At 44.6% G+C, this 13,616-nt stretch overlaps 2 protein-coding genes across 3 annotated transcripts in view; one reads left to right on the forward strand and one right to left on the reverse strand.

The window, feature by feature from the left end:
* LOC118426938 (kelch-like protein 24) overlaps nucleotides 1–6,739 on the reverse strand; it is a 10,399-nt gene extending 3,660 nt beyond the window's left edge. The window contains exons 1-2 of one of the 2 annotated variants that reach the window (XM_035836579.1): nucleotides 6,589–6,739; nucleotides 1,750–3,045 (exon numbers count right to left, since the gene is read on the reverse strand). In XM_035836579.1, coding sequence (XP_035692472.1) covers nucleotides 1,750–3,032 — 1,283 coding nt within the window. In that variant the 5' untranslated portion in view covers nucleotides 3,033–3,045; nucleotides 6,589–6,739. Of the gene's footprint in view, nucleotides 1–1,745; nucleotides 3,046–6,588 lie in introns of both variants that reach the window. The other variant, XM_035836573.1, reaches the window with a different exon arrangement.
* The window catches only part of LOC118426895 (von Willebrand factor A domain-containing protein 7-like), a 29,743-nt gene that overhangs the window by 11,002 nt on the left and 5,125 nt on the right, over nucleotides 1–13,616 (forward strand). Inside the window, exons 6-11 of the mRNA XM_035836491.1 lie at nucleotides 7,418–7,646; nucleotides 8,060–8,289; nucleotides 8,729–8,846; nucleotides 9,279–9,358; nucleotides 9,756–9,888; nucleotides 10,201–10,446. Coding sequence (XP_035692384.1) covers nucleotides 7,418–7,646; nucleotides 8,060–8,289; nucleotides 8,729–8,846; nucleotides 9,279–9,358; nucleotides 9,756–9,888; nucleotides 10,201–10,446 — 1,036 coding nt within the window. The remainder of the gene's footprint in view (nucleotides 1–7,417; nucleotides 7,647–8,059; nucleotides 8,290–8,728; nucleotides 8,847–9,278; nucleotides 9,359–9,755; nucleotides 9,889–10,200; nucleotides 10,447–13,616) is intronic.

Below are 13,616 nucleotides of genomic sequence, written 5' to 3' on the forward strand. Positions count from 1 at the left end.
CAGGCGTTATGACACCATGTACACCGAGGAACAGGTGGGTCATTAACGTTATTATCATATAGCCTTCCGAAACTTTCAAACTCCGGTATGACGCATAGATCTCTTGGTACTCTACGTGTGAATTCCTTTATCGAATTTCTGAAAATTCACATTTGTTCTTTGGTACGTGCATATGTAAGGAGATTACACACTGCATTTTGAAACCAAAAATTTCCACAGAAAATATCCGAAACATTGCGGGCTTTTTAGAACGAACAAAACTCATTATCAATGTTAGAAGGAGCCATCCCCCTTACAGTCTGTACTTATTCCCTCTGCTCTGGTATTTGTTTCGCTCCTTTTTATTGGTCAATGCCTGCATATATCTTACTTTCTTGTGTGTATCGCTATTTTTGATTGGTCAAAATGAATCGCACCGGTGTCGATTCATTCTGACCAATCAGAGGAGCGAAACCCACCTGCCTGGCCTGGATCTTTGTGTTACGGCGTCATAACCAACGTGGAACGGGGCCTTCTGATTGGTCCGCGGCGCCTGGCTATATGATAATGTTGTTTATAGCCTTGCTCATCACCAAAAGCCTTGTTATACACATATTACACAGTTCTTTCTGCCGGTATTATTAAACCACACGATAGAAGGTGTATGGATGGACATTTTGTTAGGTAGCACATTCATTCTATATTGATGTGACATTGTGTTTGTTCCACGAACAAAGATTGTCCTGACATTAAAAAATGTTTTATAAGAAGTGCGATAACTGTTGTTTAGTTTGTTGTCTTTCCAATATCGAAAGCTTGTGCTAGAAAGGCCCAGTCCATCTGGTGCATGTTGCCATCGCATCATGTCCTGCTATTCCCAAAGACTTAATCAAAGGACGCGAGGACGAAGCGGTTCTGACCTAGAGCGTGTGATTGCGTGAATCCTTTGTTACGTAGCATGTATTCAAATAGACCCCGCCAAGATAGAGACCTTGCATATCTTGGGTGTCTTTCCGCAGAGTCCGGGTGGGTACAGGACGAACAAGATTATACGGGTATTCCGGATAACAAAAATACACTTTTTTGCTACTCTGAGTTAGCAACATGAAGATAAGAGGTCCAGCATTATAGACGAACATGACCTGATCAGTTCAAATAGAGCCAGTATGTACACTATTCGGCTTTCCTCCAAATGTTAGAGATTCTGTAATTTACGTTACCACAGTTCATTGGCATTTACCTGTAGAATAGATATCGCCTGCTTCCAACCATTTTCATAAATATATTCTATCGCTCTTTTCCCATCCTACAGGGTGAAAATTAAGGAGTATTAAACGGTTTGTCTTCATATCAGAAAAAAATATATCATTTATTTACTTTTATACAAATGTAGCAAACTTAATAGCTAGTAAATTTGATGATTATTCCGAAACAAATGACACGGCGGTTAAATATTTCTCATTGGCGTGCAATTTGAAGGTTTTGGGTTGGAAAATTCGCTAATTTGGCTGTTGTTAATCCACTATTACTTGCTGGAACATTTCTCTGTGTAGTAATATGCTCTTTATTACGAAATTGTTGGAAAGATGACATGGCCTACTAAAAATCAAATATCTCCAAAATTAAGCGTGTTAGCACCAGACAAAAATAGCAAAAGATAGTCGATATAAGTGGTAACAAGTTCATACCAGCAGGTAAGCGTTTTGGACAACTTTATTTTTTACAATTTTTTACCTCCAATTTTCCCAGTTAATGAGGAATGGGCGATATATGCTGCCATTTACCACTGCAACAGCATGCTTGTACCTTGGCTGAGGGAGTGGAACACATTCAGTCCACTTGTTCTGGCAACGGTCATACACTTCTACAGCAGCCAAAACAGACTTTAGGCCACTTGCATTCACACGGTCGTCTAGGCCACCAATTGCATACACTTTATCATGTACCACTGCCAGCTTGTGATGGTTCCGGGGAACATTCAATGGAGCAAGTTGGGACCAGAGATTGAGTTCCAGCTGGTATAGCCACACTTCCCTGTTGGAACTATCACCAGCACACACAAAGATGTCATTAGAGCCTAGTACAGCCACAGCAAATCCCCGGTCATAGCTATGCTTCATTTTGGTGATAGGAACCCAACTTGAGCTGCAAGGCATCATAAGATAGTTTGAGAACTCCACACTGTCTTGCCCCTGCCCTAAGATCCCTCCAACAACAACTACTGCCTCCTTCAGATCACGCGGACGAGTGCGAGGTGACTGAACATTCTCTGGGAACAGCTGGTACTTGAGTGTTTCTGCCACGATGTCCGGGCAAGACTTGCGCACAGCCTCATTGCTCTGTACATTGTCCAAGAAGTACATCTTGTCCATGAGGGGGAACCTGACCAGTTCCATCAGCTCTCTCATCTCCTTCTGCCGTTTACTGGTGTTGTGATTGATCCAAGTCATCACAGCCATGTACACAGTTTCTTCCTGTGCATTCAGGTCATCTGATGAGATGATTGTGATGAGTTCGTCTTTTGTCAGGTTAAGAAACTCCTGCCTTTTGCTGATTGCCGTGAACTCTTTCATTACACACGACAAAGCCTTCTCATACAGCTCTGGGGATAGCATACTGCCCATGCACATCATTTCCAAACAGTTTTTGACACTCAAGTGCTCAGATATGAACTTTGCACATGCATCAAACACGGGGTGGATCTGAAAGAAGTTGGCCGCTTCCAGCAGGTTCACAGCATTGCCTTCTGTGATGGTGACTTTTGATGTGTACGCATAGTCAACAATAAGCTGCAGTGTATTCGGGCCAACTCCATTGATGTCCACCTTATGTGCCTTGCTTTCACGATGACCATAACAGAACATTCCTTGAAAGTATCCACTGCAAGCAGAAAGGACAGGCCTGTGGCAGGGAATCTCTTTTCCAGAAACACACAGCACGACGTCAACCAGTAGACTCTCCGACCGTAGATCCTGCAGGCCATAGAGGAGGGAGGCTGCGTGTTGATTGTGGCAGAAGTCAAACGATGCTTGTGATGTCTGCCCTGTTGCCATTGTGCCCTGGATCCTGCAATATCATAAAAATTTCACCAGTGTAAATTCAGGTGACTAGATCATTCACAAGAGCACTTTCTGTATACCTGATATTGTGCAAACTTTAGGTTCTTTTTCTGTACAGCATCTAACATTGCATTCTACATTCTATGTTATTGCCTGGGTACCATCTGATTACTACTGGAACTCCTTAGACAGAGTAACAATAACCAAGGACGTTATTTCATATGCAACAACAAGGTAATTAGGAGCTCAAGACAATCTTGAGAAGGTCTCTAGAACAATGTTCTAAATATGTGGCTATATCATGGCACCTGGTATGGTGGAATTTGTATTGTTGATGTTAATGCGGCCGTTACAATTACTTTCTGTGGAAAACAGAATTTTTACATCCTCTTCTGATGTATGGATGTGCATGTAACGTTATAATAAAAACAAGTGACCGTAGGTAACATAGTCTGTGACGTCGGTTTGGTATTTTGTTGGTTGTTATGTTCTTTTTGCTTGTTGTTTGCTTATATTCTTGATGTATTTAATCATGGTGTTAAATAGATGGTATATGTAATTTTGCTTGTGATGTCTGTGTATGAAGCAGGTTGACTGAAAGCTATGTTGTTTGGCGATCCTCTTTACTGAGGTTGACCATGATGCACGTAGCTTTCTTTTGGGGCAGGTGATGTATATGTATATATATATATATATATATATATATACATAGGTTTACTGATATCCAGTTGTGATTCTTCATTAAACATCCGGTGTCAGGTGCACACAATGAGCAATGCTGACACCACATTTCCTGTCTCCTCCAATCTCATTGATGAATCTATGAAACCGCACATCCATGTCCCCATTATAACGAAGAGTGCAAACACTACCTATTGAGCAACGCAAATTGTAAGATGTTGCGGCAACTTTCCAACGACTTTACACGTTCTAACCATAAAGGCATATGACTACCAACCACGCAAATTATTTTTTACTATAATCTGTGATCCCAACCTCAATAATAAAGGCACAATGCCGGAGCAAGGGGAAAACAGCATAGTGCAAGAAAAATCAGTTACGTACCATCAACTGCAGTGCCAGGCATAAAGTAATATTGAACAACACGCGGAATTCAGCGTCACACAAAAGACCGAAAAGTCAACTCACAGCCACACTGTAAAGGAGATCGGACAAGAGACTGATGTAGAAGTATATATGAAGACAGCATTATCATAATAAAGGTTCCAACCATGTTAATTTAAAACGTAAATGGCGATTGGCCTCGCAGCTATTTAGAATTACCGTAAATAGGTGATACTGTCATATTCAAAGTAGATCGATGTTATAATACATACCATGACCAGCTGGTCGCAGCTGTTGACAACAAGAACAGATCGTCACAGCTGGCCACAGCTGGTCACAGATGTTGACAAATTTTGAGCAACTTGTATGAATGGTAAAATAAATATCAAACATATTTCGAGAAAGGTGAACAACGGCCCAGAACCGAAACACACCGCCAAAACAAACCCACGTGCATCATCGACAACCTCAGTGTACATAGCGGACCTGCCAACCCACATACGATTCAGACAGAGAACATACAGATACCAATACGACCGCGCGTAAACGTGATAAAACGACGACGGGAATATGATAATACAGATGAAACGCGCGTAAATTGATGTACATATCACGCATTTGCTTGAACAAGCAGACTTGGACCAATACATCGTGAAACGTACAATTTCAAGGGGTGATATCTGACATTATTACATCCATAATGAAAGCAACTAGCGCGACAAAAAAACACCGTGCGTCATCGTCTAACACTGTGCAGAGAACCTGCCAAACCACAAACGTATGCGACAACGGAAACTACAGATACAGGTGCGAACGCGCGTTTGACGACAAGAAAACATGACGCATCTGCTTGCAATATTTCATTATGGCAAGGCTCACACAGAGCGGCTCTGGACCAAAACACCACTAGACGAACAAATTGTAGGGGTGATATATTTTTTTTATACATCCATAATAAAACCAGCAGCCGCGAAAAAAACCGTGCGTCATCGTCAACCTCATTGCAAAGGACTTGCCAAACAACGTACGTATGCGACAACGGGAACATGCAGATAAAGATGCAAACGGGAATTACTTTGACGATCCGATAAAACCACGCATCTGCTTGCTATATTTTATATGGCAAGGCTCAAACAAAGCGGTCCTGGACCAAAACACCACAGGACAAAGAAATTATAGGGGTGATATTTTTATACATCCATAATAAAACCAGCAGCCGCGAAAAAAAACAACGTGCATCATCCTCAACCTCAGTGCAGAGGCCCTGCCAAACAACGTAGGTATGGGACAACGGGAACATGCAAATACAGATGCGAACGCGAATAACTTTTACGATCAGATAAAACCACGCATCTGCTTGACAATATCCGATTACATCATTACCTACATGCAGAAGATCTGGACCAAAACACCGCAAGAAGAACAAATTGTAGGGGTGCTATTTTTATAACACCCATAATAAAACCACCTGCCGCAAAAAAAAATCACGTGCATCATCGTCAACCTCAGTACAGAGGACCTGCCAAACCACATAGAATTCAGACAATGGGAACATATAGATACAGCTGCGAACGCGCGAAAAACCAGACAAAACTAAAAGTCTGTCGACCAGAGCTAATAATTTGGTGATGACAGTTTCGGATTACTTTTCCCGCGTGCAAGCTTGGGGAAGAGGACTCTACCAACAGGACTCTACCAACAAACACACATAAGTAATCACAAACACATTTTTAATTTGACTCACTAATATTAGTATCCCCGTACAATCTTCAACCCTGCAGTAAGCCTACTGTATGTTTATCTACTTATCATCGGAGTTGACGTTAGGAGTTCAACTCCAGACAGTTAAAAAGCTACGACAAAAATATTGAAAGTTTGAAATCATGCCAGTTACCCCGTCACGGGATGGACTACTCCGCGTAGCAAGGCGGGTTTATCTCTCCAGATTTACATACTAAACGATAGTCTGATTAGATTTGTCCGATCAGACGGTGGTCCCTCAATTTAGCCTGGTATCCAGCCGTAATATGCTAGTACTGTAGCTCCCGAGTCTCTTCTATCCTCGGTAATTGCGAAGAGCAGCGAAGAGACTCGGGAGCTATTAGTATTATTACGGCTGGATACCAGGCTACCCTCAAGTCCGTGTGGCCCGGGCCGAAACTTGGACGACAGTGTCTCTGAGCAAAGCTTCCCCCAAAACGAATTTTCAAACAATGTGGATAACTCAAATGTAACAGTATACTGTCCTCTATCAAACAACACGAGAAACGGTACGACAAGGCCTCTACTCGCGTCAAAACGAGAAACAGATGCTTTGAACAGGCCTTTGGAGCAACCATCATGCAAAACAAAACAAAATTTCATAAGCCTTTGGAACGCTCGGTTCTTCTTTCTCATTTTTCAGCTCATAGACTCAACAAAACATGTTGAGATGGTAACTCTACAAACATTACAGACTGCCGTTATGACAATAGCTTGTTCTTACCTAAATCTACGGCAGCTCTTGCTTTTAATACCGCCAAAAGAATCGGTTGACACCCGAGGGCCCTGCCTCCAGCTTTCCGCCTGGTCTGTCGGAATGGTAGCGTCAGGGACACAAAAAGCGCGGGAAACTTTGGAAAGGTCAAAGGTTGTTTAAGGAATGTTCGAAATCAACTAATAGGGGTAATGCATGAATGGGTGATACAAAATTATCATTATTTAGTTATTTTTCAATTAGGCATAAAATGCGATGATACAGTAATATGAAAAGAGTATAAGGAATTCATGTGAATTAGAAGTCACGTTATCATTGAATTTTGAGGTAAGAAAGAAAAACATATTTTCCCTCATTGTGGAATAGGCAGATGGTAGGAAAGTCGTGACACCTCTTTTTAATATTTCATCAAAAGCAATTCAATGGGGTCACCTCTTTGATGCATCGTGGGGTAGCAAATATATCGTTCCGAGTATCTATTTCCGATGTATGTTTTGATATCAGTTTTGCATCACGGTCTTCAACCAAAGTCATTTAAAGGCCCTTTATTTATATTTATTTATATAGTATCTCATAATAGACCGCCCTGGTGTAAACAATTATTATTGTCTAATGGTGGATTTCATGAGGGTCTCACTATATAGACTAACGTTTTTGTCCTTACTGGTCTAAGTTCCGATTACGTTTGATGACGAGAGACATGCAAACCTGTCTTCTAACCAGCTATAACGAAAGGGTATGGCACCCTTACGAAAGGGGTGCGTAAGCACGTCAACCGATGATAATGATGATGATGTCGATAATGATGATGATGATGATGAACGTTTCATACTGACAGGCTACAGAGGAGTTCTTCCGGTCCATCCGCACGGCCGCGGGAGACGCCCAGTTCGCCAACTTTCTGAACCTGAACACGGGCAGCACGCTGTGTTTCGTCATCGACACCACGCTCAGCATGGAGGACGACATCGCCGCGTCCAAGGATCGGGCAATCGAGATCATCAGCAGCCGGCTGGGCTCGCCCACAGCCCCGTCCAACTTCATCCTCGTGCCCTTCAGTGATCCACGTGAGTAGGCGGGCGGGCATTATAAGGGCATGAAACTGTTTGTAAGGAGGTTGTATATTGCTAAACTATGACGTGTGTGATCCAACACACATACACAGACACAGACACACACACACAGACACATACACACACGCGCGCGCGCGCGCACGCACGTACACACACATCGGATACCCTTTTGTTACCAAGCATTACATAAAAATGCATAACCCGATGCATTACTAGTATATGCTGCATTATATGCTGCTCATGAGCGACCTCATGTGTCATCATCATGCGGTAATACGTAAGTTTACGTGGGCTTTGGTGCTCTCCTCTTGGTGAGGGGAGAATGGCAGCCCCGGCCGCGCGCGCGGTTAATTATACTAAGATGAAGCTCAGGCTAGTTCAAGAACCCAATGCTGTATTTTCCGCAGACGTGGGCCCGGCCGTGGTGACGAACGATCCCGAAGAGTTTGAGACAGCCATCGGGAACCTGCAGGCATCGGGAGGGGGCGACGCTCCTGAGTACTCCCTGAGCGCCCTGCAGATCGCCCTGGCCAGGAGCCTGCCCGGATCCACCGTCTTCGTCTTCACGGACGCCGGGGCCAAGGACGCCGGGCTGGTGGAGTCGGTAACGTCACTGGGCATACAGAAGAACATCAAGGTGCGTTTGAATGTTCCTTTGAACTAGCAATTTTTAATTAACGTTCCTAGTCCAAACATGATACATGTATTAAGAACTGTGTAGTAGCCTTGTCAGCAAAACTGCCGAGCTCAAACTTCTGTGTGGAGAATGGTGAATTGAAAGCCAGTCTATTCACAGTATCTTTCTAATTAAAAAAACACGTCTTTTTCTGCGTCGTTGCCTTTTGTAAGGAAGTCAGTTATTGTTCTTTGGGAGAAAAAAATGCAACACAAAGGGAAATATTGACATTTTAGGTGAGCCATATTTAAAAACATAAAAACGCGTTAAGAGCGTTCAAATAAATAAAAAATATTCTAACCTACTTGTTTCAAAAATATTTTAGTGATAGACAAAACCGTTGGGACATTCAAACGGATCCGATTTTTTAAAACACCCTAACCCCGTGTTGTGTCTTCAGGTCACCTTCTTCTTGTCGGGCTCTGTCGGCCAGAGAAGGCGGAGACGGTCGGACAGGCCCAGAGCCCCGCGGGAGGCCGGAGACAGAGACACCTACCTCTCCATAGCACAGGCTACAGGTGGGTGCCGCGGAACAGGAACACCTGTTCACCTGTTCTGGTCATCCCCTCGCTGTTATGTCGGTGTTTTCTTCTTCCTCTAAATACGGCATACAGCTGGATGTCGACAAGCATGTATTTGTGTGTCCTGGTCGACACGCGGTATTTATACCCGGTAGTAACAAGGCAGCCTTGTGGTACTCTCCAAGCAGATCGAGGTTCGTCATTGCTGTTTTAGACTTGTCTCAGGTGTTTTTGTCGGGCTTTTTATATTGTATCGGATATCGTTTTTTATATACAGGAAGGCATATATAAAGAAAGTAGAAAGCCGGATAAAAGCCGGATAAAAACGCCTAAAAACACGTCAGAAAAAAACCCGAGCCGAACCTCTGCTTGGAGGGTAGGTGATACCAGCGAACGTTCCGATCTTAGTTCCTTTATTCTCGTTCCCAGGCGGCCAGGTGCTGGACATCACCAAGTCGGAGGTGTTCGAGACCACCAAGCTGGTGGACCTCGTGGTGACGTCAGCAGAGGTAAGGGGTCATGAATGGGCAGATCCCCCCAAATATACATAAAATGTATATTCCTAATATATATTCCTACAGAGATGAGACCTCAAGCGATCTATTTGCTTGAAGAAATAGCACACGACTTAGTACCCTTTAAATATTATCCTGTCATCGACAATAAAAGCATCGCATGTTTAGTGCTTATATGTATCTTTAATCCACGCACTGTACGTTACCACTTACCCACTCACTAACTCGCTTGTTTACTCACTCATTCACTCACACAATGACACACACTCGCTCACACTCACTCACTTTTCCACTCATACATTAATATTCATGCACTCACTCGCTCATTCACTCACTTGGCACGTACTCGTTCACTCACTCACTCACTCACTCACTGAACTCTTTGTCATAGGTCAACATCCTGCAGATCCGAGACGCCCCGGCTGGGACGGGAGATCACGTGATTCCATTGGACCTGACTATGAGTGACGTCATCATCCAGGTGACAGGACAAGGTGCCGAACTGCAGGTGCTCGATCCAACAGGTGCGTCATCTTTCTATTAAAACACTCCGGTCGCTGTATGTGCGCTACGGCCACATTCCCAACGTCGGAGCCTAACAGGGCAGCTTTCCGGATCAAAAAGTATGATATAACAACAAACAAAAGACACAGGGACGTAAAGAAATTAGTAGTCATGAGAATATTTTTTGTATATTAATGTTACTTCATAAACACTTTTATTTTTCGTATTCGCAAACAACCCGGCTCCTGGCTCCAAGTCGACTCGAAAAACGCGTGTGTAAACCCAACCCAGCCATACTTACACTCACTCGTTGCTCGTTGCCATTCCTTCAGGTGTTCTCCAAGCGACAGGTGAGAACGCCACCGTCAGCGTGGAGGTCCAGCTGAGCGACGTGCTGGTGGTGCGCGTGCGTGACGTCACGCCGGGGCTGTGGCACGTCGTGGTCCTCTCAGACGTGACCTATGACCTGCGCGTCACGGCGCAGAGCAGCGTGGACTTCTTGTACGCCTTCGTGGACCGGACGGCGAACGACACCGAACACCCGGGCGTGTGTGACGTGGACGGGAGACCTGTGTCAGGTACGGGCCCGGTCACATCGGTCGTGCGATTGTCGTACGATCGTTGCACAATCGCAAACTAACTAAGGGAACGTGCACTTGTCGTTCAGGACCGTTCAGCTGTCTTGTTACTGAAAAAGGCTGTCTCAGATAACTGTCGGTGGTGTCACAGACTACTGGAAAATCCGACGTCAAAGTCCTACGACGACCTGCAACCTTCTTGCTGCAAAGAACGTGCACGTGGTGGCGCTTTAAGAGACAGATTCATGATACTGATCACAAGAGAAGTGGCATCCTTGACCATTTATGTCTATTGGCCGAGAAATCCATCAGATGCATGGCCTGCTCAAATTTGTCCCTCCGACGAGAAACAAAACACAGGAAATTGGTTTATGATCAAATTACTTTACTTGTTACTTGTTAAGGTCTCCTCCTGTGGAGTGGCCTGCATCAAGGATTTTCCGTCTCCTGCGAACCATCCGTCGCCATTCCAGGCGGTTCTGGGCCATCTTTTCTACGTCATTCAGTTTCAGGTTGTTGTTTCCGGTGGTTAGTCTGGTATCCTCGAGGGCAGTGTTGAGCCATGTCTTCCTCGGTCTCCCTCTGGACCTTTTACCAAAGTTCGGGTTCCAGTCCAAGAGGAATCTGGGCAACCTCTCTTTAGGCATCCTCAAGACGTGACCCAGCCACCTGAGTCTGCTGGCTGCTACAAGAGCTTCAATGTTCGTTGTTTCTGTCTGTTGAAATACACTTATGTTGGAGATATGATGAAACCATCGAACACGTAAGATCCTTCTAAGACAGCGCTGATGGAACACTTCTAACCTGCTCATTTGTGCCTTGGTAGTGACCCATACTTCACTCCCATAAGTCAGAATAGTTAGTACTGCTGCCTCGTAGATCCTGATTTTTGTTGAGAGGAGAATGCTGCTATTGTTCCATATTTTACCAAGTTGGGAAAAAGCCCCGGAAGCTTTCTGAATGCGCAATGAAAGTTCAGTGTCCATTTTCCCATCACTGCTAAACGTCGTTCCCAGGTAAGTGAAGGTGCTGACTTGCTCAGCTGGGCATCCTTCAACAGTTACACTGAGCGTTCCTTCCTCAGTGTATGGTCGTTGAGTGGTGTGCTTGCCAACTGCCATAACTTGGGTCTTCTTGGCATTGGCCTTGAGGCCAGCAAGGGAGCTGTTCTTGCATAGCAAGTCAGTTGTTTCCTGTAAACCCGGCTTTGTGTTGTCTAGTAGGGCCATGTCGTCAGCATAATCTGTGTCCAATACTGAAACAGCCGGCTGTCCAGGAGTCTCCTGTAGTAGCACTGCACCTGTGCTGAGCCGTTTCCTCTGTTCAGTAAGGTAAGCTGCCAGATTAATGCAGACATTGAAAACTGGAGGGCCTTGTATGTCACCCTGACCAGTACCAGATTCGACATTAAACCAGCTTGACTGCTCCCCATTCACTCTTACGGCGCTCACAGTATTGTAGAAAAAGGCTTGCAGGACTCTGATGTACTTCATAGGCAGCCCGTAAAAGGAGAAAGCTTTCCAGATGAATTGCCTTTTGATGCTGTCAAATGCGGCCTTAAAGTCAATGAAGTTTATATACAAGGGGATGTTGAACTCAATACTCTTATGGATGATTGTCTGTAGGGAGTAAATCTGATCGATGCAAGATCTGTTCTTCCTGAAGCCACATTGATTTTCCCTTAGTAATCTTTCCAACCCCAGGTTGATGCGTTCCAGGATGATGATCTGAAAGAGTTTTGATGCTGTCGATCGGAGTGTTATTCCCCTGTTGTTGCCGCAGTATGTAGTATCCCCCTTCTTGGGTAGCACAATGATGATGCCTTTGGACCAGTCCTCGGGAATGGCTTCACCAAACCAAACCTTGGCAAACAGAACCTCCAGAGCTTTGATTAGTCCTGACGCACCGTACTTCAACTGTCCATTGGCTATCCCATCTACTCCAGGAGATTTGTGGTTCTTCAATTTCTTAAGAGCATTCTGAATCTCAATAGTTGTTGGAGGGCCATCATCTTCTCCCAGGTACGCAAAGCTGGGAACACCTGGTATCCTGTCCAGCTCAGCTAGGTCAGAGTCTTCCTGCTGCGGGTTGAGTAGCTCAGAGAAATGTTCAGCCCACCTTTCCCGCTGAGCATCAGGATCGGAAATCAGTTTTCCGGACTTGTCCCTAACTGCTGAAGACTTCTTGCTTCTCTTGTTTGACAGGATCCGAATCTTCTGCCAGACTTCTCTCTGGTTTCCCTGCTTTGCTGCACTTTCTAGATCTGATGCTACCCTGAGAGCCCAGTTATTGTCGTCAACTTTACAACTCTTCTTGACCATCTTGTTTAGCCTGGAATACTCCGACTTGTTAGTATCATATGTGGGGTCACGCCTCTTGACCTCAGCACGCTTTCTGATCAAGTCCTTGGTTTCCTGTGAAAGATGCTGTTGTCGTCTCTTTCTGGGACGATCTCCAAGCACTTCTAAAGACACAGAGTGCACTGTTTCTGTGAACTTTTCCCATGTGTCCTCTAGAGGTTCATCTTCCACATACAGACATTCAAAACGGTTAGTGAGTTCTATGTTGTACTCTTCAGCCTTTGTTCCATCTCGAAGATGTTCTATGGCTGGAAAAGTGTGATCTACTGCGTCTAGTTTCTTTGCTGCCTTTAGCCTAATCCGCAGATAGCCCCTTACCAGGTAGTGGTCTGATCCGATGTCAGCACCCCTGCAAGCTTTGACATCCAGTAGAGAATGGCTCCACTTGGTGCTTATACATATATGATCAATTTGATTGACAGTCCTGCCATCTGGGGATCTCCAAGTCCCCTTGTGGATGTCTTTATGTTCAAAAAGAGTCCCCCCGATCGTCAACTGGTTCAAGGCGCAGAAGTCCAGTAATCGGATCCCGTTGTCACTTGATTCGCTGTGCAAAGAGTGACGTCCTATCACGCCCCTCCTGGTTGTGTAGTCAGATGTCACTTTACTGTTGAAGTCCCCCAAGAGTAACTTGATGTCATGTCCGGGCAGATCAGCAAAGGTATCAGCTAATTGGGTATAGAAACTGTCTTTATCTCCTTCATCAGCCCCATCCGTAGGCGCATACGCCACGATGACAGAAATGTTGATCTGTTGACTATGCAGTCTGGCACATAAAATCCTTTCAGACACAGGGGAGTATGAGATGAG

The sequence above is a fragment of the Branchiostoma floridae genome, chromosome 1 (assembly GCF_000003815.2).
Source record: "Branchiostoma floridae strain S238N-H82 chromosome 1, Bfl_VNyyK, whole genome shotgun sequence".
In the NCBI taxonomy this organism is placed as follows: Eukaryota; Metazoa; Chordata; class Leptocardii; order Amphioxiformes; family Branchiostomatidae; genus Branchiostoma; species Branchiostoma floridae.